This window comes from Calonectris borealis, chromosome 10 (assembly GCF_964195595.1).
Source record: "Calonectris borealis chromosome 10, bCalBor7.hap1.2, whole genome shotgun sequence".
NCBI lineage: Eukaryota > Metazoa > Chordata > Aves > Procellariiformes > Procellariidae > Calonectris > Calonectris borealis.
Window position 1 is genome coordinate 8,945,163 of NC_134321.1, and position 26,685 is coordinate 8,971,847.

Here is a 26,685-nt window from a genome sequence, read left to right on the forward strand (position 1 = left end):
GTGCAGTGCGGGCTGGAGGTCGGAGTCTGAGCCCCGTGATGCCCCCGTGTCACCGGGCTCCTGGACCACGACCAGGTTCCTGCGCCTTGCGGGCTCCTGGGCACTGGCAGAGCCAAGCCGCCTGCTCGTGTGCTCGTGCTTGAGCCTCAAGCCTTCCTTGGAGCGTGCGGAGGAGGGGCCAGCTCAAATTATAGGCATTTCCCACAGCAAAGGAGAGCAAAGTGCAGATGCATAACTTTGCTGTCCTCTTCTGAGCGTGCTGCCAGGGGAGTGAGGTTTGCAATGAGCGAGGTGCTGGGGAGCAAGCAGGCACAGTGACTGACAGTCACCCACTGAGAAGCGCGCACCGACTTTGCCCAGCGTCCTCCTGAGTTTTGGTTAAATGTACTACTCGTTCTCGCGGGTGCTGGGATGTGCCCCGTGCTCATTTCTGCATCTTGACCGACTACTGCCTGTGTTTACAGCTATACTGGGAACAGCAGCGATCTTGCAGGTCTCCAGTCGTCATTAGTCCACAGGAGGGGAAATTGGTCAAGATCTATACTGAGGGTATTTTGCTCCAGGTATCAACATGAAAAGGTAGAGCGTAGGACACAGAAAGCAAAATACCAGGTCACCAACAAAGCTGGGAGATCTTGGCAGGTAACACAGGTTGCAGTAAGATGCTGGCAGGAGGCATCGAGCGTAAGGCTTTACTCCTTGGCGATTCCTTAGCAGAAGGAGCATCAGTGAAGAGTTTCCTTGTTCCCAGGTTGAGGACCATGAGCTGTTGGCTTTTATGGAGGGTTTTGCTAAACATAACTAGCTTCTTTTGTGGCCTAGCTAAGTCCAGAGATGATAGCAAGAAAGTCTTTTGGGTGGTTTAAATTATAAAATTCTAATAGTAGAGTAATTAAATGGTCTCTTATTTGTTCTCGACAGCAGTCATTTATCCTGCTGATATTTCTGCCAGTTTGCTGGCGAGCTTATGTTGTGCAACATTGATGGAATGAGCTGCAGGCATGTGTTCGGCTGCCATTACCAGGAGTCTTGCATGCCCGCGTGCAGAGCTGAGACCAGGACTGATAAAATAGCTGCAAAACAGAGATGCAGTTTCTTGGAGAAACTGTTGACGCAGTAATTTTATTAAATCAGGTGAGGCCTGTTACATTTAATGAGAATATCATTTGCCAAACAGATTTTATTTTGTTTTAAAATCTCATTAAAATCCAGTGCTCTTTATTTCTGATGCAGGGTGTAGTATCAGCAACAGCTCCTCATCGCTGTACCCGCTGTCTCCGTGTGGCTTGGAGTCTCTTTTCCTACCTTCCCTCCCTGTGCATATCCAAATTCTCAAAAATGTAAAATATCAAGCAGCCATTTTCAGTCACCTTCTAACTCGGTTCTTCAATCACTTTTCTGCTTGTGGATTTTCTCTTCACTTGGCCTTTTTCTCCCCAACAGTGGATTTTGGCTGGGAACAGTTGTGCTCAGATGGTTAAGTAGCAACTGAGGGTAAATTAGCTGAAGGAACTGTGGCTGCCACTGTCGAAATAATTCCAAAATAACTTTGTGGAGGCGAGTGACTGTCAGGTCAGACGAGAGCAGCATGGTTTGGATCTGCTTGGGGGGATTGGAGTTAGAGAGGATAATACAGGTTAGATTAATAGAAGAGCAATGCACTCTTACATACTGGTTTATATGCTATCAAAGATCAGTAATAAAAATTACAGTGACCCCTCGTGAGTATGCAGCAGCAGTATTTGGGAAAGGGTCTGTTTCAAACTCTGCGTTTCCCGTGAACATCTGCAGTATTTGTGATGAGGACCGCGTGGTTTCTTCGAGGTTGGTACAACAGCTTTCCTCTGGGGAGTCCCTGCTGGCAGCAAGGTCCTTAGCAAAGCGAGAGGAGAAAACTGACCACCGGTTTTGCTAATGGTTTGGCTAATTGATGTGCTGCTGTTCTCCCCGGGTAGCACCGTCTGGAGCCCTGCTGCTCCACCGACACCGCCCGGTCGGTGGCAGGAGGTGACTCTGCTCCTTTCCCGTGCATCACTTTTGCCAGCCGTGTAACTCCTGATCTTCTTTATTACCACTTAACGTAGGCAATTGTTCAGGGTCACTGCTTGGTCAATCTGTTCCGCCTTTATGTATGGTGATTGCAGAACAGCTGAGGATGTCTGGCAGCCAGTAGAAGTTTTATTTCTGTGGATGAAAATAGCCAAAGATACATTCAAGGAGATAATTGGGATCATTAAACTTTCCTATCATAATGCCAGTTGCAGTTTCATCCATTGTATGGCTAAAAACGTAAGCAGCGTCAATGAACAACGACAAAAAAATCTATTCGTATCCCAAATATACCAGCAGAAACACTGGCCTTGTAACATCAGAGTATGGGCCCAATCTGAGCATCATCATTAGTGATCTTGGGAAGACCTGGTCTGCTTCAAAATAAGGGTGATTTTCAGGATGACGACAAAATAAGGGTGATTTTCTGGATGACGACAAAAAGATCAGCGGTTATCGCTGGGTAAAGTTAGACGGTGTCAGGGATTAGTGGTCCGTCAGGTGAAGCACCGTGTGAACCACTGCAAGTCAGCAACTCGCCCTGCTGCCTGGGAGAGCCGGTGTCTCGCTGCCTCAGGTCCCGTCTCGTCTGCGGTCAGGGTAGCGATAGATGCAGGAGATGGTTTAGGGAAGGGCAGCGCGGGATGCAAGGGCGGGAGAGCGAGCGCATCTGTCTCCCTAAGGCTTCGTGCCCTACCAGCGTGCCACAGCAGAAGGGAATCTCTCTCCACTGTTGCGTGAAATTACGGGATGCCAGACATCGATCAAAAGTAAGTCGCTCCTGTTCAAAGACGGAGAGTTCATAAGAATCGTTAACAACAAAACTACTCCTGTGTAGAGGCTCCTGAGGAGGGGTGTTCCAGGCTGCTGGCGAGGGGTGCTGGTAAGCAGAGGGGAAGAAAAATGGGTCAAATAAAGTCCTGTGGAAAAGGAGTAAATGCCCATTGATAGCATTAAATCAGATGTAACTGGAAACCAACAGGGACAAACTCTGTTGGATATGAATTGGCCCACGCCAACATGATCCCCGCAGAAGGGAAGAGCGGTGCTAGCACCACCGCTAACAGCAAATAGCAGCAAGGGCTGGGCTCAGAAAAATTCACCAAGCAAAACAGAGTTCCGCATGGAACGGGAACATTGCCTTTCAAAAATGACATTAGCTGTCTGCTGTAGAGCTGTCTTCAGGCTGTAATGATTCCTTAAGATGGAGCAGAGATCATCATGGTCTGACGGTAGTGATCTGTCTGGAGAGCTTTTCCAACTGCCCTGGGATGTCTTGGTGTGGAACCCCGCCAGTGCCTCTCCCGGGGAGGACGTGTGGACGCAGTTGAACTGGAGATGGGGCCAAGTCCTGCTTTGCTACGGCGGTTTGCCTACTCTGTTTTCCAGCATCTGAAACTGTGCTCCCCCTGCTTTTCTCAGGATGCAAGCCTGTAACCTCCAAGATAACCTCTAGCAAACTTTAGAGGAAGACCAGCTCCTTTTTTTTATCCTTCCTCCTGCTCCCCTCTTTCCCCGCCCCCCCCCCTTCTTTTTTCTGCTTCAAAAGAGACTCTGGAGAGGACTTAGAGGGAAAGCAAGTGAGGGGAAAGTATGAACTGTCATAAATAATGTTAAAGCGAGAGTCAGACTTGCAGTAAGGTAACAAGATGCCAGGGAAGGTGGTGACCGAGTTGTGAAGGGTTTTCAAAGTGCTTGTGTATGACTGATGCCCTTGGGGGCATCAGCTGAGGCATCTCAGGGCGTTGATGCAAGCAAGGAGTACAGGATACAGCCAGAGCCTCCATGGGCGTGCTGAGGTCTCCAGCCACGGTGCCGGGCCTTCGGCACGCGTGAGGGTTTGGCTCTTGCAGGAAAGCATGAAAGAACAGCCAGGCTTTGAACTCTGTGTGCATGGAGCCATGAGGAAGGCAGGGCCAAAGATGAAATGAAGACTGAAGGACTGAACAATGCAGTGGAAGACCATGTATCTCCACAGACAGAGTGAGGGGGAAGAGTGCTGAAGAAGGGATGGGGATGAGGAGGATGTTTTGGGGCCTGGTGAGTGTAAGTTCGGTGCTAACCACCCTTGTGGGGTGCTGAACAGACTGGAGAGGGTTTGACTTTCAGAGAAAAGACTGTGAGGACAATTGTGCGTGAATGAGTCTGAACTGATGGGGGGGGCAACGCTGTAGCTACAGTGGCTCAGGTCTTGGCTAGATACACAGAGGAACCCCAGGGAACATTGGGGGATACCGTTATCCTTCTGTAGGGCAGCAGAACAGACCTCTGCTATATCCAGATCTGGGATCTGCATTATAAAAATGTGTTGGAAAGTTCTTGGGAGTCACGTGGAAGGATAAGGAAGAAGTAACAGTTTGGGTTACTGGGGACACGTCCCGTGTGATTTGATCGTTTGCAAAGGTTTTGGAGCGATGGTTAACCGTGCAGGTGCAGTAAAACTCTGTGGGATCAAAGCAGACGCTGTCGGCTGCGCCCCTGATAGTCAGGGCTGGAAGAACTGGGCAAAGGTAGATATTTTTCTGTCGGATAAGGTCGAGTTTGAGTGGAGGGTACAGCCTTAACATAGCAACCATAGGCTGAGATTTCCTAGGGGTGGACAGGAGGTTGCACGGAAAGGAGCTAGTGGTTCATTTTGGGCTCAGAGCCCATCAGCCTCTCATGGCTGGGCAGGTTTTGGACACCTGCACGAAAGAACCAGCATTATTGCTGAGTACAGAATTAAAATAGTTCAGTTATTTAACTGAACTTTGTCTAGGCTGACTATTTCATTTTAGTCTGCAGCAAAGTTGTGGTGGGCTCTGAAAAGAAGCCCTGCAGGCAGGCGGATTGGAGCTGTTCCCTGGTCACCCGCAGCCAAAAGCCTTTGCTATGGAAATAGCCGGGTTAGGAAGCAGGACTGGGATGCACGGAGCGCTCGGCGCTGCGTGGCGGCGCGGTGCAGATGAGGTGATGGCAGATGAGGGGACACTGCTTTGCCAGATGAAGTTTGTTACAAATTCCCATCTGCTCGGAAGCAGAAGCTATAAGATTTGTGCTGTGCAAGTAATTATTTGTTATACATTTTTTAAACATGAAATCTGGTCCAAACGGCAAATATTTTTAGTGTGTGTCATTGTGCAGTCAAGAAAGCTGCCAGCAGCGTAAACCTGAATAACTCTGCCTGATGATCGGGGTGGGGGTGGGAGGTGATTACCTTCACTTCAGTGCCAGCCTTGCAAACCAGCTATCGCATGAGATGTCCCCTACACTGATTTTGGAGGGCGCCTGCGAAGAGGATGGTTTACACGGAGCCGTGGCAGGTTTGTGCCAGGTTTCTGTTTGTCCTGTTAACGGTGGCAGTGAGCACGGGGAGGTGTGCCAACGCAGGTGCTCTGCGAGCAGGACTGCAAGTGGGCATCGCCTCTGCTGCCTCTGCCTCAGTGCTGGCGGTTGTTCTTGCCTGCTGGGCAAACGGGTTTAGCTGCAGGGGAAAAGTAAATAAATTTAAAGAGAGGGATTTTCTGCTTTGCCCGTTTTCCCCTCCCCTACTTAGGTACTCGTCCCCTCTCCAGCTGGTCTCCTGCTCGCACAGGCAGCATCTCGCAGAGCCGGCTGCTTTCTCTCCCCCTCCGTCCTCCCTGGGACAGAAAGTGCACATCTGGCACAGCTGGGAGGTGCTCCGCCAGGTGTGAAAATGGCTCCGGAGAAGACGGGAGAGGATTGCTGGTTTTCTCTTGGTGGAATACGGAAGAGGCAATCTCACATCTCTTGGTTTTCAGCAAATGCATCCCGCAGAGCGAGCCTGCACACGGCTTGTTACGAAGGCAGATTTGGGATGAATGAAGCATTTTTCAGATTTTCAAGGAATTGGTTGAGTTGTTTCAGCAATATTTTACCCTCCACTCTAAAGCCCCCAAAAAGAGTGAGAGAAGGGATTTGAGAAGGGTCTAAGCATTTTAGAAACAGAACAGCTTAGGTTTTTTAGATTGCAGAAAATGTAGTAAGGAAAACTGTCTGAAAATGAGTGCTTTTTGAGGGGGTGGGATCTGTTGTGGATTTTGCTCAGCCTGTAAGCCAAATGATTCAGCCATTCCCTCAGCTTTCATGCAAGGTCACAGTGTGATCCTCAGTTGATTCCCTTGCATCTGTGAAACAGCACAGGCAGGTATCGGAGGATTTCCCAGCTGTGCCAGTTCCCAGCAAGAGCTTTCTCGGTCACCTCCACCTTCCTTAACAGCTCACAGCATTTGGGCCGTCAGTCCCTTTGGAAGCTGCTTTTTCCTGTTGTTTTTCCCCCTAACTCCAGCTGGAGGGAGAGAGGGACGCAGAGGGAGCTGCTCTTCTGCAAGGGTATGCAGCCAGGGCAGCAATCTGTCCCCATGGGTGGTAGCACACATGCATTATTTTTTCCAGTGCCCTGAGCACTGATTTCCTCCCCTTGATTCCATAGATCTGCTTTAACAAACTACTTGATTAATAATAAGAAATGGAGGGGAAGAGTTTCAGCTGTAGGTTCCATACGTGTACTTTCCCGTGGTTTTATAGCCAGTAGCATCTGATGCTACCTTCATTTGAAGTAACAGGGTGGCTCTAGCAGCGCAATTTTGACCTGGTTATGGACCAGAATGCAAAAAAAGCTGAATCCATGAGAACGCTTCAAGCATTGCTTTTCTCTTTAATCTCTTCATTGGTGTTTTTTCTTAATTTCTAAAAAGAACCGCAGCTGCCATCTGAGATGGGCAGGTACTGACGCTGCAGACCTGCAGTCACAGTTGCACTCAGGCTCGCAGCTGAATTCCAGCTGCATATTCTGCACTCTCTTGCATATCCTTTCTGCTATGAAGTGTGTTGCCCTCGGTGGAAGCTTAGAGGGAAGGCTGAGGGTAGAATACAGATGAAATGGGATCAGAGAGCAGGTTATCACCTTATTTTTGCAATGCACTGTCATTCAGAAAGCACCAAGAGACCTCAACAATAGCAGAGACTATAATGCTGTACTCTCAGAGGGTCTAATATATTTTCCCTAACTCTGTAAGCAAAAGCCTCCTGCCCTGGTAACAATTTCAAAGGAAAGAGGTCATGCCTTGCCAAATGTAGTTCGAAATAAGCTGCGTTTCCGCAAAAGGTGGGAGATGAGAGTGCTCCTTGGAGAGGAGCTGTCTGGAAGAGTTACCGTGCAGCTACAGTGAGGCCTGACCCACCACCCAGTCCCGCGTCCCATCCTTAAATCAATCATCTTTTGTCCATGAAACTCTGCTGCGGACGACTGTGCCATCTCCCCCGGCATCCCCGCCCTGTCCTGCCTGGGGTGGGCTGCCCCTCCGGGGTTCGTGGGTGGTGGGTGCTTCTCCCTCTTCTCCAGCTGTGTTGCATCCTGGCACGTGCCAAAGCTGAGGTAGTCCCGCCTGGGTTGGGATGAAGGTGTTGGGCAGCTAGTGTTTTATTGGGCTTTAAATGCAAAGAATAATTAGTAAAACAGTGTGAAAAACAGCTCTCCACCCTATGGGGATGGAAAGGCTTTGCCTGGAGGCTCCATCCGTACTGAGCTCTAGGGAAAGATAATTAAGAGGCAGCGGGTGAAGCCTGGAGGGGGGCTGGGGGAAAGTTAGCCATGCTTTCATCAACGCAGTGCAGGATCCTCAGGGCAGCACCGGACTCTTTTCTGCCTTGGTCCCCCCATGTGCAAGACACTGGGGTTCGTGTCACACACGGTGTCTGCAAAGAGCCTCAGAGCGAGCTGCGTGGGGTTGCAGATAGTGTTTTAAAATACTCAGCAGCAAGCTGGCTCCATTCGCCATCTCGTGGTGATCGCTGTCTGGGGCTGAGGTGTGCGGGGTGGCTTGTGCAGCCCTGGGCAGGCGGTGGTGGACAGACGGACACCCCGTCCCTCCGCTCCGGCCTGAGCAGGGCTGCGGGCAAACGGCTCTCCTGCACCGCTAGGACAGCAGAGCAGCTCGAAAGCGCCATATAATAATATTCCACATGGAGAAGGATGTTAATGACAGGGAACGTGATTGACTGCCTTTTTCTGTTGCTGCTGTATTATCTCTATTTAAATCAGCTCACCATTAACTGCAGTTATATTTAACATTGTCTGTCTACATGGCTGAATTTTTAGATTGTTAATTTTCAATTGCAAATAGCTTAATGATGTCTGACTTTTTATAAATATTTGTAACGTGAGTTAATATTTTCTATTAAGTGCGATAGACATTCTGGAAAAAACTAATTGTTCTTGCTGCTGTGCGCCGGGTCTGGCGGGAGCCCCCGAAGCCTCGGTGCTCTCTTATCTAAAGGCTGTTGCCTTTTACAGCTGATGTGTCAGAAATCGAGGTCTGTAGTCAGCGCTGTCTGTGTGTTATGGTCGGGAAAGCCATTAGGATTCATTTGGCTCCCTGACAAGATGAAAAGAAAATGTTTATTGTCCGCAGCGTGATAACGCAGTGAAGACTCACCACTCATGACACTGCATGTATGTATTATCGCTGTGCTTCTGGAGCCTGCTCTAAACATCAATATGAGATGTGGAGGGCGATAGCTCTTAGCCCAGGAGCAATTTTAAACTGTACCATTTTCAGGGACTTTGAACCCGACAACCCTGAAAGCCCATCCTCGTAGGGGGATGCCCACTGCCCATCGTCCCCTGCCTGGGCAGAGCTGCGTGCGGTCCGTGCCGAGCAGATATGGATATCTGTCTTGGTGGGTCTCCTGCAGGGTTTATGTAGTGAAGGGTAAAAGACCGAACATCTCGGCTTTGTATCTGCTGGCTCTCAGCTGCGGCTCCTCCATTCATGGATGCGCTGAGTGAGGAGTGCCTCTCCCGGCAGCTCCGAGGGCCGGTCCCCAGCCGCATCCGCTGTGAGGCTGTTCTGCAGAGCTGCCTGGGAGCCTTGTCCCACGCAGAAATTCATCGGTGCTTAAAAAACCTGTGAGGTGCCAGCCTGTGGCAGCAGCCTCCAGCCGGGGCGGCAGCCTCCAACGGCAGGAGAGGAGGGAAACGCAAAGCACCAGCTGGACCTTGGTGGGTAATTGCTGTTGGGGTGTATCTGCCTGGGGAGCAGTGCCCTGTCCTTCGGGGTGCACCAGCAATGCCTGTGCTGCCAAGGGCGATGTGATTGCAGCAGGTCTAGCTGGAGCCGGCGAGCATCGGCACTGCTCGCTCAGCCGATGGGAGGGGTGTCGGGGGTCAGCCAGGCACACGCCGAGCCCAGATTTGTGGTGGGACGGTGCAAGACCCGCTCTGTGTCCCAGCTACCTGACTGCCATGGTTTGAGCTGGTTAGAGTAAAGCTAACTCAGGCCCGGGAGCAGCAGTGCTGTTCTCCCCAGGCTGCCATGCAAAGGGAGGTGGGATGTCCTGCCGCTTTGCAGGAGCTGCTGCTTCCAGGCTGGAGCATCTTCTTCTGTAGTTGTTATAGTATCTGTACACATAAATTATTTATCTTACATTTAATATGGACACATAACAGCGTTTTCCATATTGCGTAGATGGCTTGCTAGGCTGACCATCCTCACCAGTAAGGTAACGAGGATGGCGTACCCTAGGGGAGAACTTGCCCCATCTGCTAAGATCTCCCCCTGCCACGGTACCTTGTGCTGAAATCCTCCTCCTCTCACCTTACGATGCTTTTAAAAGCATCACATTTTTGCTCCCTCTGTTGGTTTCTTCATAGCTATGCCTCTCGCTCCTTTTCTGTGTCTACTTCAATTCTTCTCGCATCCTTGATCTTAATGCCGGTGCCAGAGCATCTCGCAAGGATATTGTGTGGGGTTAAATCCCACATGACAGCTTGTGGCTCCACGCGGCCCTTCTCAGAGGTGTCAGACATCCATTTTATGCTGCTGGTTCTTCAGGGGCAGAACAGGTCCTGTTGGAGGGGATCAGGCGGTGAAAGAGGTGGCGGATGTTCCCAATTAGTGGAACTAGGATTCCAATCCCTGTTCCTCACGGGTTTTTTTCACGTTGTTGAATGCTAATTCTTTAAAAAAGAAGTGGCTTTGCCGAAATGCAATGATAAATTAGATAGGAGTGGTATGGCTAAGGGTATTGCTTCTGTTTAAAACCATGAAATTCCCCCCGAGGTAAATTTCTCTGAAACCTTTGAATGACTCAGACCCCAACTGTCAGGGCACTGTTTGAAGAAAGGTGAGGAATTGGCCTTTTAATTAGCATAATATAGTAATTTAGCATAATAATAATGATTACTTTTTAATCATTAATAATTGTTGTTGTTGTTATGTATTGACCAGAGGGACTTACAGATGTGATGTTTCGGCTCCGGATTTTGATAAATTGATACCATTTAGTGGATTGTTAGGTGCAGCCCGGAGGGCCTGAAAATAGCCGGGTCTGCCATGGAGGGCAGCTCCGTTCCAGTTCTCCCTTGCTGTAGGAAGGGGGTCTAATGGTGACCTATACGGAGATTTCTGGAGAAGCATGGTGGGACCAGCAACTTCAGCTCCCTGGGGATGCTGTCCACTGAGGACGTGTAGCGATCTCTTCGCACGCTCAGGATTTGCTGCCTAGAGGCTTAATCCTCCTGACTGCTTTCTCCCTGACCTCGTGAGAAGGTTTGCTGCGTCAAACCAGTGTGAAACACATCAGCCCGTTCAGGAGAACGGTCTCTTTAGGTCTCTGGCTGTGATAACCTAAACTTCACAAACACCGAAATTAACTATAACAGGCAGCGCTGCAATTTTTGCTATCTTAGTCCTTGAAAAAGTGGGAGCCATAACCTTCCCTTTACATTCTCTCTCCTCCTTTCTGCTGATACCTGGTTGTTTGGCATAAAAGGGAACCAAAGCCTTGCTCTTCATGGCCAAAGCCTCTGCTTTGCCAGCTCTTTGCTCAGAGCATCTGCAGAAAACCATCTATCACCATGCTACCACAAGAACCAATGTTCCAATTTAAACTCCAGGGTATGCACCGACATACCACGAGTATTTATTTTGGAGAACGGCCATCCAATTTCAAACTGTACCTTTGTGGCAGGCAAGTTTCTTTCTGAATATGGTTTTTCTTTCAATTTTATGTTAGCTATTTTTAATGAATAAAAGTGATCATCATTCACATGATGATCTGTAGCTTCTGTTATCTACGTGTTCACCTGTATCATCATCCCTACCAAACATGGCGCTGGTTGCAGCAGAGGAACTTGAGTCTCTGTTCTACCACCTGGTCTCAGCCCCTGAAGGATACCTGATTTTGTGTCAACAGAGAAGCCAGCTAGGGAATTTTAAATTCACGGCTCAGGCCTGATCCTCGAGCTGTGATCAGAGCTGGGAACGAAGCTTGCTCGGCCGGGGAGCCAGCTATGCAAAGACCTCCGCGGGAAGGGCTGCGGGAAACCAACTGTGGGGCCAGGGAACCCAACACCTCCAGTTCAGAAGGACTTCTCCCCGCAGGAGCGGCACTCCTCGCAGGACACCTTCTCATCCCCAAATACCCACCTCTGCCAAGCATCTGCAAGTAGAGGTTTTGACTTCAAATGTGTGAACATGCAGTGACTCTGTGAAGCCCATCAGAAGCTGCCTCCTCATGTTTGTGAAAGGCTTTCAGATGCCAGGCCACGGAGGCCAGTCGAAAATCCCTCAATATGGTGATGAAAGAGCAGGAAAAATCTGAGTTTCCTGCTTTAATCAACAGGAATTGAGACCTCGGCCCCGACCACATTTCAGCACAGGGGGGGAAACTTTTAAAGGTGGCGTGAGTTCCTATGCAAGAGCCTTGCCCCGGCCCTGCCCGTTGCATAGGCACCGTTGGAGATGTTCCCACGGCTTACTCCGTCACCTTTAATCCTGCTGAGTGTCGAGGTACTGCAGCTTTGCTCGACCTGGTCCTCATGCAAGTTGCTTTAGCTCCAAAGGCCAAAGCCCATTTTGAATTATGTGACAAATGTATCTACCATTAAGCTTTTAATCAAAAGATGAAGATTTGAGGATATGTAGATCCTCCTTCCATGATGATTAGGATGAGTTAACTGCAGCTAATTCTAGCTGTAAAAATTACTTAAACTGAATAGTAGTTTATTGTCGTGAGTAGGAAATTCAGGTGATTCTCTTCCTGTTAACTGATGCGAAATTCAGCATATGATAAGCTGTAAGGAAACACAAGTAAGCGAAATGTAGTGATCTACCTCGGGCTGCATCAACCAGCCAGAGCTCCCGTTTCTTTCTTGGTGCTGTAGCTCAGCGTATGCTGCCCACACGCCTTTGAGCATCCTTATGCAATGCCATAAGAAGAGGGTATTAAGGCATGCTCAGAGGTCAGAGCCTCTGGGCAGCTTAGTTTTTAAGCCCTTTCAGTGTCGTACACCTCGCACGGATGATCTTGCAGAGGGATTTGCGGGGTTCAAAAGTTCTCTGGCCACAGATGGAAAGGACGTGCCTTTCGCATGGAAGTGCTCTGCCATCCCTTTTTTTAACAGCTTGCAAGACATTTGCAAAGGCAGGCAGCACTTTTTCTTCCCCTCCCCGTTTTGCTGAATCTGGTTTTTCATTTACTTTGAATTTATCATTACTCATAAATCTTGGAGGTATCTTTGCACAACCTGCTGGAAAGCTGCTGGGTTTGCTTGTCTCAGCTTTCCTCAGCCCCGCAGCACGGCTTTGCAAAGCTGCGAAGGGGTATGGTGGTAGGCATAGGTCGGTAACTGAGATGGCACGGGGGGATGTCCACAGATCCTACACAGGATCCATGCCGAGCACCCGGCTGCCCTTGCCATGCCACCGGCACGTGCTGGGTGATTCCTCAGTGCTCTGGAGATGAGCAGCGGGTACCCATGGGTGCTGCTGCTGGCAGCAAGGAGGGCGTGAGAAACCTCTGCACGTGCCACCAGTGCTCCTCTGAAATACACTGGAAATCTGCTCAGCTTGTGGGATAAGCATCCATCAAGAAGGCGGCGTTTAGACTGGAGTTAATTCGAGGGTGAATCTCTTGACCTCGCCTGGTGAAGCAGGCGCGGTCCCAGCGTCTGCTGGCGGATGTGATGGGCGAGAGCCTGCGCAGCCCAGGCGGCTGGTGAAGCACAGGGGTTTATTGCAGTGTTGTAAGATTCAGCGCTCGGGCGAGGAATGGCGGCTGTACGTCCCAGGGAATATTTTCACTGACAAGTCAAGCACAACCCTAAAGCTTGTGAACCGTGAAATAAGATTTCTCTTAGAGAGGGAAGCGTCAGCCCTTACTGAATTATCCAAGTCCTTTCTCCTGTTTTAAATCACCCCCCCAGGACCCCCTGGCTGCTCTCTCATGGCAGCAGTGGTTCATTAGATAACCCAGGAGCTTGCCAGGATAACGGGAGCAGGCACCCATCCGCAGCGAACGACCGACAACGTGCAGCTGTTGGAAGCGACTGAGTTCCTGCAGCAGGGCCGATTTTACCTACACGGGAGCAAAATGCTGTGGGCTTTTCTCCAGGAGAGGGGATTTGTCACCTTTTGGGATGCTGGAGCCCAGGGGCTGTGTGAGGAACTGGGGCCAACGGGAGGGGAAAAGAGAAGTTTGGTGAAGTAGTGGGCGCAGATTGTAATTCCTTGAATTAAAGGGAATTTTACATTGTGCTAGAAATACTCTGCATGACTCTGAGCCTGAAAAACTGATTTGGGGAAGTCTGACTGGCCAGAGGAGAGGTAGCCTTGAGCATCCTTGTCGTGCAGGGGCACCGGGAGAGCGGTCCTCCTGGGATGCGTGGGGATAGTGGCGTTGCAGCGCGGAGAGCTGGTGGAGAGGATGTGTCCTGCCGGTTCCCTCCACTGTTGCTGAATCCACAGTCGGGCTGCGCTGATGCTACTGGTTTTGCTGACACAGGGAGGTGCGTAACACGGGGAAGCTGTGTTCCTTTTCCTCGCTCCCATTTCAGATCCCAAGGCAGCCGGCGGTCCTTGGGTTGCAATTTGCTGCACAGAGGATTAGCACGTTGCCCAGGGCATTAATGACTTACGCTACTGAGGCAGCTTAGAATTGTTCGCATTCCCAATGGAAACGGGAGGTCAGCATCCCACCTGCAGTCGAGGGAGGGAGTGCTCAGATCCTCCTCCGCTTTCTGCTTCAGAGACGTGGGCAGAGGTCGGGGCCTCGAGCGCCGGGCTGCCTCCCTCGCCTCTGCCCTTTGCCGCTCGTAGAGAAGAATATTTACTGTTAGTGGGAAAAGGATGCTACAGATCAATCCATGACGGTAGCACAGTGTGTCTCAGGAAGCCGTGTGCGGTTCATGGTGCCAGTCTGTCCTGACTCACATCACTTTATCTCCTAGAGCAGTGGTTTTCCGATAAGAACCGAGGGCTTCCATACAGTGAGTCACTTTGGGGGCCACATGCTTCTTTCAGCTGGAACACAACACGGTGCCAGATGCCATGAGTTGTGAGTACGCCTGGACTGATAGATTAATTATTAATTGACGGGGGTTTATGAATTTTTCAGTGTTTTCTCTTATTGTGCATCACAAAGCAAAACCACCTTTTATGAAACAAAGATCTCTCCTAAAGCCCTACATCAAAGCTGCAAAATTGTCACCCTTATTGTGATCTTGTTCAGCCTTCACATGCAGCATGTTTGCTTTGAAATGCTTAATCAACGATTTGCTGAGTACAGAGCTCCCAGCATGTCAAAGGATGAGCGCCTTGAAACTTTCTCTTTGAGGATTTTGGCATCTATAACCGTACATGACACAGGTATTTGGCTGCATTAATTATTTTGTGAAGACTTAAGCCAGGCTTAGGAAGGACATGAGTGGGCCATGACTTTTGTCCTTGTCCTCCACCCAGGGAAAATAATTCACAAAGTGGGATTTCAGACCCCCCAGCTGCATGATGGTGTGCTGGACTCGGGGATGGAGAAAATTAATGTTGGAGACCACTGACAGTGCCCCAGCCAAGGCAGTCCCTGCTCGGTAGCAGCCCATCTGCGCCTGCCTTCAGCTGTGCAGGAGGGATCGCCCGTCCCCGGGCGCCGACGCTGCCGCAATGGAAAACCGGCACCGGTGGTGGCTGTGGATTTCGTGGAGACCTGGACTAAACGCTTTCATTTCCAGAAGGTGAAAAGCCGGGTTTGTTTCCGTTCCCAGTGCAGCGCCAAGCAGGTTGCTGCAGCTCAGCATTCACATTGCCAGAGCATTTAAAATGTGGTTTTCCAGAACCCTGGTGCAAATGGCTTGTCCTCTGCAGGAGCGCGCGGCACAGGGCAGGACGGCTGGATTCACCACCGCCTTGTAACCTTTCTCAAAGGGAGGGGAGATACTTTCAGACCGGCCCCAGTTATGCTTCAGGAATGGGGATGTTGTGACACTTGCTGCCCTTGCTGGGAGGCAGGGGTCAGCATTAGCAATGACTGGCAGGGAGGGATTAAACCGTTAAGTGGTCCCGATGGTTTCTGGCTGGGGCTGATGGCAATTATACCGACAATACCTGTCATGTTCACGGCGTAAATGCCAGGCTGATCGTTGAAGGTTGTATCTGTATGTTGCATCCTGTCATAAATCCTCGTAGCTTACAACAATGTTATTTCCAACAGTGCTGAGCTCAGAGCATGGGTATAAATCCCACGTCGTATTTAACTTGCCCGTGTCTGTTGGGAGCGTGCCCCATCAATACGCGTTTGGTGGCATGGCCGGATTCATTCTTCTCTTACCGAGCGGCTGAGTGCTGCGTACGGCACGTCACTGGTGCCGCTGGCATTGTCCCCAGGCTGGGCGGGTTAGCCCTGGCTGCAGCCCTCTCGCTGTGGCCGACGGCACAAGGGCTGTGCCCTGCTTGGTCCCAGGGCAGGCAGGTTGGTTTGAGGTGTTCAGCTGTGCAAAATGGCTTTGGGCGTCATGAAGAAGGGAAGGGGAGGGCAGCCTGCGCCGCCCCGGCATCGCGTTCGGAGCCAGGGCTGCGATTGTCATGGTTTGGCTTCAAGCTGTGATAAACTGAAGCTGGGGCTTTAAATATATAACGCATTAATTCCGAAACCATGGGAATTTAAAGTGTTTCTTAACACCGTTAATGTCCTTGAAATGCCTCCGGCGTTTTCTGGGGTGAGTGGAGGTGAGCCTGGGCTCCTGGCTTTCAAAACTACAAGGCTGCGGTTGGGCGACACGTGGGAGGTCTCTGACACACCAAGCAAATGGTTCAGGCGTGGATTTGGTAGGTGCCTATGCGTCTTATTGCAAATCTTATGACTTAATTAGGTTGGTTGGTTTGCCTCTGTCTTTCAAAGGTGTAGTAAGATTATCTTCCATCCCTCTGGGATAACATGAGGAAAAGTCTTGCAGTGAATTTGTTTCAGGGTCATGGAAGCAAAGGGTTCCTTCTGCAGACCAGCGGCTGGTTCTTACTGGCGATTAATACTGTCAAAATCGCATGATGAACATTTTTAACCTCTTCTTTTGTTTACTAGTGCTCATTAAAAATTATCCCTTATTAGCAGCTTATATGTAAAAAACCTGCCTTTTGCAAGATCTCTTTCTTGCAGTTGACCAGTCACCAGGGGTTAAAGTAGGCACGTGCCCTGCAGTGCCTTCAGCGATGGGCTGGCTGCCGTGCTGGTAAACTTTGGGTTCCACTCAGAATCTGATCTACATAATTTTATTTTATTTTTATTGTTTTACTTTAGAACTGTTACACCAATGTAGATAACCTCTGCAGGGCAAGCAGAGAGAACTAATGTCGTATGCGGGCAGACGTATGAAAACATCTAATTTGCCAGCAGGCAGTTGGGTAATGATCAGTTGAGAATTGCAAATTATGTACGTCATATATTTGTGGTATGCTGTTGAAGAAAAGCCCAGTGCATGTAACAAATCATATATATACTGAAATTTATAATACTTTTCACATTTAATTAACTGGGGCAACCTTATGATTTATATCTTTGCTTTATTCATAGTACACCCACAACATAGTCATAATGCAGAACGAAACTAATTCAATTTCTCCTTGACTTTGTAAATCATTTATATATTTGGCTGTCGAGTATTTGAATATACTTGGGCATACATACGGCAGAAAATAAATAGCTGATTCTCTAGTTAAGAAATTGAGTTTTAATGATATTAAGGTCTGTGTTGCCTTACTTGGATGTTTGGTCTTGTTTAGTTAGCATGCCTTACATTTGCCCCTTGCCTTGTTTCACAAGCAAAGTATGTTTTATGGGCACCAGCATTACTCTCTTAATGGCCCTATATAGTGTTATGACTGTGTAAAAGGTACTGGCCTTGCCTTGATGGCAGCAGGAGCCCTTCCCAGGCTCAGGAGCAGTAAGTGGCTGAGCTGTTGGGCTGCTACTCTTAGTCACAAGAGCTCTGCTTGAACGTGCCAGGAGGACACGCAGGGGCTGCCTCATTAATACCGCTCTGTGGATAACAAGAAGAAAATGTTATGTTGGCTACAACAGACTGCGATTGCTTTCCCAAAGATCAGTTTTTGTCATGGAGCTGTCATGCAGAGTCATTGAAAATGCAGCCTGGAAAGATTTTTTTGTTTCCTTTAAATACCAGGTTACCTGGCTTGGCATTGCTAATTAAATCTTGGGAAGCACAGCCCTGAAAAGCAATACCTTACCCACTCGACCACAGCCAAGGAGGCTTCCTAGGGTGCTTGTTGCCTCCTAAGAAAAATAATCTTCTGCAGTCAGATCTTTCCTTGACATGTTTTTTGACACCTGTAGCATCACTGGAAAACATCTGCAAAATCAAGATAGTGCAGAAAGTGTGAGGCAGTTTGCTGGCTCATTATCTTACCGCAAAAACAGCTCTCCTCCACAGCAGCATCCTTGATTTCTAAATTTAGCGCGTGAGTTATTTTGGGTAGTGTGTGATTAACCTCAATTACTGTAGTTCGGATGGAATTCAAATACTGCCTCCTCTTTCAGAGTTGCAAAGAAATGGAAGTCTGGGACTGTACGTTTCCTACCCTTAACGAAGCAGCTCTGAGAGATGCTTGCGCATCGGTGGAGATCAGTTGTGTGATGCATTTGTTCATGGAGAAATTAATGGGGGAAGCTGATCCCGAAAGGTGCTGGTGGTCCATGGCTCTGTACTGGTTTTGGGATCAGGAATGTAAAGATGAAGGCAGCAGGTTTTGTGGTGCAGCTGTGAATGAAACCTGGATGACCACAGCAGACATCACTGAAGCTTCAGTGGATTTGGATCACGGTCAGGACACTTAGTAGTTTTCCTGCTCGAATTAAATCAGTAACGGAAGCTTTCAAAAACTAATCAAAAATATACTTTCCCTCAATCTCAGCCGTAATGAATGTCATCTCTCCGGAAAATCATCGGTGGTGAAGCAATATGCAAATAGACGCCTGCACGCATGCAGACCTACACGAGCCCGTGCGACAGAGGGGAGATGCAGGACGCTGAGAAGGTGCCGTGGAAAGCGGCAGGTCTGGGGAAAGCGGCGTATTTCAGCCCATCCAGGGAGTGCTAACGGACGAGCGTGTCGTTTGTCAGGCCGAGAATCGAAACTTTTGTCATCGCTGTAGCTGTAACTTTCCAGACTGCACTGCACCAGCCAAACCTTTCTTCTGTCGAGCAGTTTGTCTCCAAAGGAGGATAAAACCCAGGGAGGTGGTTAGTGCAACCCCAAGCCAGCAAATAAAGCTCATTTATGTGTAGCAGTCGGTGGGAGAGCTGACGTACGGCGGCTTGCTGGTAGCCAGAAGGGGCCGATGCTTTGCAAACGAAGGCAGCATTTGGATGGAGGAGCCAGCCCTCCTGCCTGAAGTCAGGTTTGCACGAGGAGGTGAACCAAAACTGTGAGGTTTTGTGCCGGGCTGAGCTTGGTTTTGAGCCTCGTGGGTGGAGCGGCGCCGTGACCACCCCGCTGCCGCACGTTTCTAGCCTTGTGCTGTGGCCAAAATGACCCCGAAGGAGTCTAAAGAGTGGTTAGAGTCTGGAAAGCAGCTATAAAGTTGTGACCTCATTACAGCAGCTCTCGACTTCTTCAGGGTCCAGTTTGATTTTGTGCTTTTTTGTGGTTTTGTAATTTATGTCTGTGTATTTGCACTAAAAATAACAGATCTGCCCCGAGTCCTACCACTGGGAAACTGCTTGCAGCAGTCACCATGCTTCTTCCACGTGTGCTGTAATTGCTTGCTTAACTGGCAGAAACAACATTTTACCCTCAGAAGACATTTCAGGGCCAGGCAGACGCCAAACACTGAACCACAGGGCTGTGGGCAGTGTGTTGCAAAAAAAAAAAAAAAAAAAAAAATCTCTGCTGAAGGCAGCAGGAAAACCGATTGCATGAATTGAGTGGTAGCACAGGGATGCAGCAATATGGGGGGAAAAGGGAAATAAAATAAGCAAATGCTATTGTTGTGCATTTCTGCTGAGCCACCTTCTGTCTTTTTCTGGGTGGCAAGCAGGGGCAGGGGGTGTTTGGCTTGGTGCCGTGTGTCCTGCCCCAGCACAGGGGGACTTCCCAAGCACCAGCAAAGCGATAGCCTCTGGAGGGCACCCCGCTTTTCAGGGGTTCAGATAGTCGCCAATGAGGCTTGCTGCCAGACTGGCTCACAGGGCAAAGTGGGTATAAGATCTCGGGGTGAGGATGCTCAGCCCCAGGAAGAAGCTGGGCATCAAAACAGGGTCCGCATAGTCCCCTGGTTGCGTCTGTCTTGGGACCTGGTAAACATTATGTGCGTCCTTTGTGGGGGGCTCTGTCCCAAAGCAGGGCCCGTCACCACTCTCTCTATGCTATACTTAATTGATAACATAATGCAGATGGTCAGCCTGAAGAACTTGTACAGGTGCTGCATTGGTTAATTTTTCACCTTGATTTGCTTTTTGTTTTTATACAGCTGGACAACCCAGATGAGCAAGCAGCACAGATCAGACGCGAGTTAGATGGACGTCTTCAAATGGCAGAGCAAATTGCCAAGGTAAAAAAAAAAAAAAAAAAAAAGTCTTCTGTATTAACAAGCTCTTCATATAGAAGTACATAAGTAGTTTGATGCAGCCCCCAGGTCCTGTCCTTCCCTCACAGGTTTCTTCTCCCAGTAATCACCAGTTAAAAATGTGCAGATTTTTAATGACATACAAAGCAACAAGAACAGGTGAAGCTGTTGTGATGTGCATTTCTTGGAATGTCCTGATAAGCTGAGACAGTTTAGGTCCCTGCAAAATCCCTTACGAATCCTCAGCAGTGGGGAAGAAATTGTCTTGAAGTGCTCCAGCTAGATCTGCAAGTGCACATGTAAGCCCTCTTTGTCAAACTTATATGCTGGGCAATAAGGTGGGTGATGGCATGTAAAAAGGAGCCAGGAATCGCCCTACAGGGGTTTGTGCCATTCGTTGGGCTGCTGGCAGCCACAGCTCCCTGCCTGAAGGTAGATGCTGCCTCAGTAAAGGTACTTCAGATGTGCTGTCCCAAACACGCTCATGCTTTGCACGAGAGCAGTCAGGCTAGCGTTGCACCGTGCGGACATGGGACCTCAAAACAGTTTTTGTAACCAAGCACTCAGCTAAACTCCCCAGAGACCCTTCTGTAAGGAGGCATCTCCCTAGGGACATGGTGCAGATTTACGTGGCCTCTGACGGACCATAGATGGAGAGAAATCCTGGATCCTGTTGACATCTCAGTATGGCTGAGATTTTATCCTTGCCTCTAATCAGATGCTCTGAGTTACCGATAAAGCCCTAATGGGGCTGAAGTCATTGGGAATGATCTACCTGTCTGTTCTTGATAATCAAGAAACCATTACTACAAGGAAAAGAAGAAGGTCTAATCAGGGAGACGTAGCTCAGGCTCGGGGCCTGCCTTTCAGCGGCAGTCCTCCTGGCACTGAGCCAAATGGTAGGCTTTTACGAGAAAGGTAATATCAGAGGTGTTTGCACCACGCTGACATCCCTGGGTGTGAAAAGCAGAGCCCGTTCATTTGTGGCCAGGCGTTAGCAAGGATGCCGGCAGTGCCTCTGCAGTTACTCCTCACTAATGCTTCTGTTACACAGCTACTGCTGTTGCGTCTTTGGGGAGGTGAGTTCTGGTTTTCCCCACTTTACTGATAAAAATAGTAAGGTGGCCAAGGACCACGTGGCCAAACGACGGCGCAGCAAAGCAGCAAACCAACTGCAGCTCCTTTGTTCAGCGTTTGGCCCTTTGCCATTTTATTGTCAAGAAAACCTACAGTATTTTTTATTTGCAGCAAAACATAAGCCCCTGCGTGGATGCTGCTGCTCCAGTTCCGAGATGGGTAGCCAGGCACTGGGTGCCAGAATGAGATTGCCTGGTTTCATTGTTTCATTTTCTCTTAATGGCTTGTGGAACAACAATATGCATGGTTCAGTAGCAGCCAGCAGAGGCTGCAGCTTCATGAATTATTTTTTGCAAATGAGAATTTGCCATTTCCATTCCTTCCCCAAGGATGCTGAAAACAAACCATGCCACTGCTGGCCTTGGAGAGACAGTCAGGGGAAAGTCCTCAACGCAACCTGACATTTCCCCATACAGAATTCAACCTTCAAAATACAGCTGTGCAGCTTGGGGGGCAGTTTAGAGTAAAAGTGACTTACCTGTGATCCAGTTGGCAGGTATTGATATTTAATCTCCTTCACATTACTGCTGCAGGCCTTCTCTCCAGAATGTCAGATCCCACCAGCACCTGCCTACGAGAAACCTTGTTCTTTCAGACCCATGAATACCATCTTTTGGAGGCATCCAAATGACCTTTTGAATCCTTCTCTGTATCCTCCTTTCCCAGCAAGGCTACTTTCCCTCTAGCATAGGGCAGGTTCACAATTCACCTCAATGAAAGGATAGCATTTCCAATTTTATCTCCAATTTGCACCTTTTAATGCAGATTTGCTGCACAGGGAGACTTACTGTGCTTGTGAAACCAGCCCTGAGGTGGCCATCTTGGAGATTCCATGCTAAAGGCAAATTAGCACCTCATTAATAAATTAACAAATTCACGCTAGGACTTTTGTACTTCAGAGGCAACGAAGGCTGTGGAGTCTAACGGGAGCTGGGATCACCGTGCTGCAGGACTGGTGGCTCTGCAAGCCCTCGTCTGACCTGTCGTGTGACCCCGAACAAGTCACCACGTATGCCAGCTTCCCTCGGTGACCTGCATCTGGGTACCAGGGCACAGCTCTGGGTCTTTTTACCTCCTCACGTGCCCGGGAGAGTGCTGCTCAGCACAGCGCCAGTGCAGCATTAGGCAGAGTCCCCCACTGAGCTACATAAAGCCCAACCTTAGAGCCAGCCAGCTTGAGGATCACGCTCGAAGTCAAGCAGATGTTTTAAAGCTGCATCTGGATAGGCTCTGCGTGTTGTACTTTTCCAGCATCTAAATCTGAACAGCATTACAGCTGAGAGCTTAGTGATGCCAAGGCAGAGGTATATTTTTCTCTGCAGTAGCAAGTGCTCTGCTGTCCTGTGGTGCCATTCCCCCCACCCAGTCACCTGGCATCACGGGCAAGGAGGAGCACGTGTAGGGGCAACTAAATGAGACTTTGGGATGACACCAGAGCAATATGTCCATCTGGGGCTGGACCCACTCTGCTTCAGCCTGCTGGACTGGTCATTCCTTGCAGTCTCTTCACTCTGCTTCTCTCCACACTTGTCCCCACTTCTGATCTCCCCCCTGCTCCAAGTATACGTGGAGGTGACTAGCATCCCTTCTTGCTGTTGTCTGCATCCCTTGATTGTGTCTTCCTCCAGACTTCCCCCAGCTCCATCTCCAGTCCGATGGGTAACTTGGGACCACACCTGCATGTCTGCATTTCCATCATCAGACCCAGTCCCAGTTAAATTGTTACACGTCACTTCAAACTACCTGGTTTTAACCTCAGTATAAGAAGTTGCTGCTGGCACACAGTGAAATGTCTCAGTCCTTGCTGCACTTCTGAAGAGGTTTGTGGGGGCAGTGCCAAAATTGCAGTCCCTGGAGAGATGGATAGCAGCAGGGTGAAAAAGCAATAATGTTTGAACATCATTGCTTCAGCAGTAGTTCTCAAAATCTACAAAACAGTTGTGTTTTTTTTCCTAGGGGTGACTTGCAACTTACATAATGCATAGACAATAAACCAGACTGATTAGGTAGTTTATCTTACGCCCGGTCTAATTTACATGAGGGAATTGCTTCCCAAGATTGAGACTGGAAACACAAGACTATATTTTAACTGCTTGGTGCGAGTGCTGCTGTGAGCTTGTAATGGGTAAGCTATCGAGAACTGATGCAAAAACTAGTGCAGTGGAGTACTTTTTCAGCAGCCTGATGACAGTCTTCTAGAAGAAACATGACCTTGTTTTTTTTTCTAGCATACATTTCACGAACTGCTTTTTACAATATTATGAATTGCCACTAAAATACTTTGCACATCAGCCTCGAGTTCCCTGGCTGCAGATGCTGCCTCGCTGTCCTGTGCCTTGCACAGTCTCTCGTAACCCACTGAGAGACGTTCAAGTCCTGAGCAGATTCGGGGCATGGGCAGAGTTGTCAGAAGACGTAGGGCTCAGACTAGTGATCCTAACGGAGCTGGAGCATGGGCAGCAGTTCAGAGCTGAGAACACACTTTGGGGCACATCACATTTTGCTCTCATTGACAGCTTTGATTTTAAAGTTTAAGTGTCCTATTTACAACAAGCAGCATTGGAGGGTCTCACACTGAAAGGTTATCTTGTTGGAGGGAGACACAGACCCTGGCAAGTAGTGGGAAGGGTGTTTTACCCCTTCTTCCAGTTGGGACCACACATCCCTGCCCGCACATGGCTGATTTTCCCTCCCTGGGTTCCTTTCACACCTAGAAAACTCATGGAGCAACGGCTCAGAAGTGTTTTAAAAAGTGGTGGCACATTTGGGAGACTGGAATTGAGTCCCTAACTGTCAGGATCCTTTGAATCATGAGTAAATTGCTGTCAATCACAAAGTTCAGCTGAGATCTGGCCTGGAGTGTTTGTAATTGTGAATACATATATATGAAGAAGGCCATTTGCAGATAGAAAAATGAATGAAATGCAAGTACATGCAAGAAACAGTAAAGTTGGATAAGTACCAAGTAGTAATTCTATGGGAAGCTAACAGTAATGTTTCTACATTACACAGGGGGAAGCTGTAATTTGTCGTCTGGTTTGTGGGAGTTCCCTGCTTGCAAACCTCTCTGCAGATGCTCCTGGGGGATTCTCCCAGTGCAACAAGTGGTTGCTGATTGTCACTGCAATTCATTCTGTTGTTTTGTTTCCAAATCCAAGGAGCGCAAGTTTCCGAAGTTTGTGTCCAAAGAAATGGAAAACATGTACATTGAGGAGCTGAAGTCGTCTGTCAATCTCCTGATGGCAAACTTGGAGAGCATGCCTGTGTCTAAAGGAGGCTCCGAGTTCAAGCTACAGAAGCTGAAACGCAGTCACAACACCTCAATAATTGACATGGGAGAAGAAAACGAGAACCAGCTTTCCAAGTCAGACGTCGTGTTGTCGTTCTCCCTGGAGGTAAGCTCATGCACACAACAGCGTGCAGAGTTTCTGGGAATAAAAATCACAGCAGCCAACTTCTGCTCAGTTCAAGCTTAAGTTAGGCAGAGAGAGTTCAATAGAAATCACTTTCTGATCTCCATGAGGAACAGCTCCTCTCTGAGTTACCAGAAGCTTTGCCTGTGGTCAAACACTGTGTCCTTTCTGGTGGCTCACCATCTTGTTGGAACAAATGTGTGAGATAAACCGTCTGGCATTTCCTGCTGATGTATATCAAACGGCTCAGAAACCTGCATCATTAACTGACCTCTTCATGCAGCTTGTTACTGAGTGTACCCAGTACCCCTGAGCCTGTATTGTCCCCGAAACCACTACAATAATGCAACACCATAAATGTCAGCGTGTTTAGTTATTGCCAGTGAGGGGTGTCACTGTATTTGCCTGCAAGCCTTGCTTCCTCTTTGGAGAATTGTTAAAAATTGCTGGGGTTTGAATGCACCCAACAGATTGACTTGCAGTTTGTGTGGAAATACCGTGCTTTGCTGGCTTGCTCTTTGCTTTGTGTTGAGCACTGACTTTCTGCTCAGCGCTCTGTCGAGCAGTTTGTCTGTACAGCCCAGGGAAAGACAGGGTGCTGCGGGGACCCGCCGTTACCTCCGACGCAGGCTGTCTCGGTCCTGGAAGCAGTGTTGCTGCAGTAGCTGTTTTCAGCCAACCTAATTGTTCTGTGCAAACATATCTGCGGTCTAGGCAAGACATTTACTCCAAGCAGTCATCAGCGCACCCATACAGAATTGTTGTTGACTGTCAATGAGTGGGTTTATGTTACATTGTCAAAACAACTACCAGGATGCGGTCAAAAATGTAGGATGCAGAAAAATCAGAAAATTCTATTTTTGTGTAGGTTCCTGTTTACTTCTCTTCCTAAGTGGTCTCTTGTTATATATATCATGCCAATCCAAAACTTAACGATGCTGGTTGTCCAGTCTCAGAGTTTAACTCATTAGATGTCTGACGCTATCTTTATAATATTCAGTTCGGTCTTATTTAAAAATAGGGCTCTGAACGCAGAGACGGTGCCTTCAATAGCAGCATCAAATAAAGCCTGACTTCTAAGAGTTCCGGTACGCAGGAGCGGGGAACCGTCACAAAGCAGTAGACCTTTGTGTTGGAAAAGCCTGTGCAGCGTGGATAGCTGTGCATAAAGGGACTTGCCCTTAAAACGGGATGTCTCAAACACTTTGCTCCAGCTGAACCCCATCCGGTGGGAAGCAGAAGCTCAGTGAAGCGCTGACTTCAGGAGCTGGCAGGTCTGTGCACGGCTCTGTGCACGGAAGTCTTGCTGCAAGAGAGCTTTTGCCGAAAATGTGTGTTCATCAGAGGGTCTGCAGAGCTCTGTGTGCCAAGGAAGAGATCCTCAGTGCAAGGACAGATCAGAAGACCTGAGGAGAGGAATTTTAAACCCTGAGTGTATACTTCATAGGTAGCTGTAATACAACACGAACAAACTCCCACAGTATTTCTTGTAGAAATGTTTAAGGTACGTGGTTAACAGGATTAGTCACCTTTAAAAAAAAAAAAAGGTAATTACCTGCAAGAAATTTAGATGGTGATTTCTTAATAAGAAAGATGGAGAAACACTTTTTACCAGGGCTTGTAGTGACAGGACAAGGGGCAGCAGTTTTAAACTGAAAGAGGGTAGATTTAGATTGAGTGTAAGGAAGAAAATGTTTACGACGAGGGTGGTGAGACACTGGAACAGGTTGTCCAGGGGAGTTGTGGATGCCTCATCTCAGGCATTGTTCAAGGTCAGGTTGGATGGGGCTTTGAGCAACCTGATCTAGTGAAAGATGTCCCTGCCCACGGCAGGGGGGTTGGCGTAGATGATCTTCAAAGGTCAAACCCAAACCATTCTATGATTAATCTTGAAAATAGGCTTTTGGCACAAGCTGAGTGGCTGTGTTGCTTTTTTTCTGGATTTCACATATTAAGGCACATTTAGGTGGGGCAGGACCGTGTCTGTGAGGCTCATCTCCTGAAGCTTGGTACAGCCCTGGGCACCCACGGGATTCAACTAGCCTGTGTGCAGCCAGAGGAAGACCTCGCGGTCTCCATACAGACCTCGCTGGCTGCCGCGGTCCCTGCTCAGCCTGGGCAGTGCCACCGTCCCTGCCCACCTGCCACCATGAACATCCAGCAGCACGTGGAGGACCCCAGCGCTGGCTGACCCCGCGGGTTCAGCAGCCAGAGCGAGATCTGAAGGAGG

At 48.8% G+C, this 26,685-nt stretch overlaps 1 protein-coding gene across 9 annotated transcripts in view; it reads left to right on the plus strand.

Moving 5' to 3' along the window:
• Positions 1 to 26,685, plus strand: part of CADPS (calcium dependent secretion activator) — a 223,783-nt gene that overhangs the window by 63,406 nt on the left and 133,692 nt on the right. For all 9 annotated transcript variants that reach the window (XM_075158710.1, XM_075158712.1, XM_075158703.1 and 6 more), the window contains exons 4-5: positions 19,810 to 19,890; positions 24,201 to 24,437. In XM_075158710.1, the coding sequence (XP_075014811.1) occupies positions 19,810 to 19,890; positions 24,201 to 24,437 (318 nt within the window). The remainder of the gene's footprint in view (positions 1 to 19,809; positions 19,891 to 24,200; positions 24,438 to 26,685) is intronic.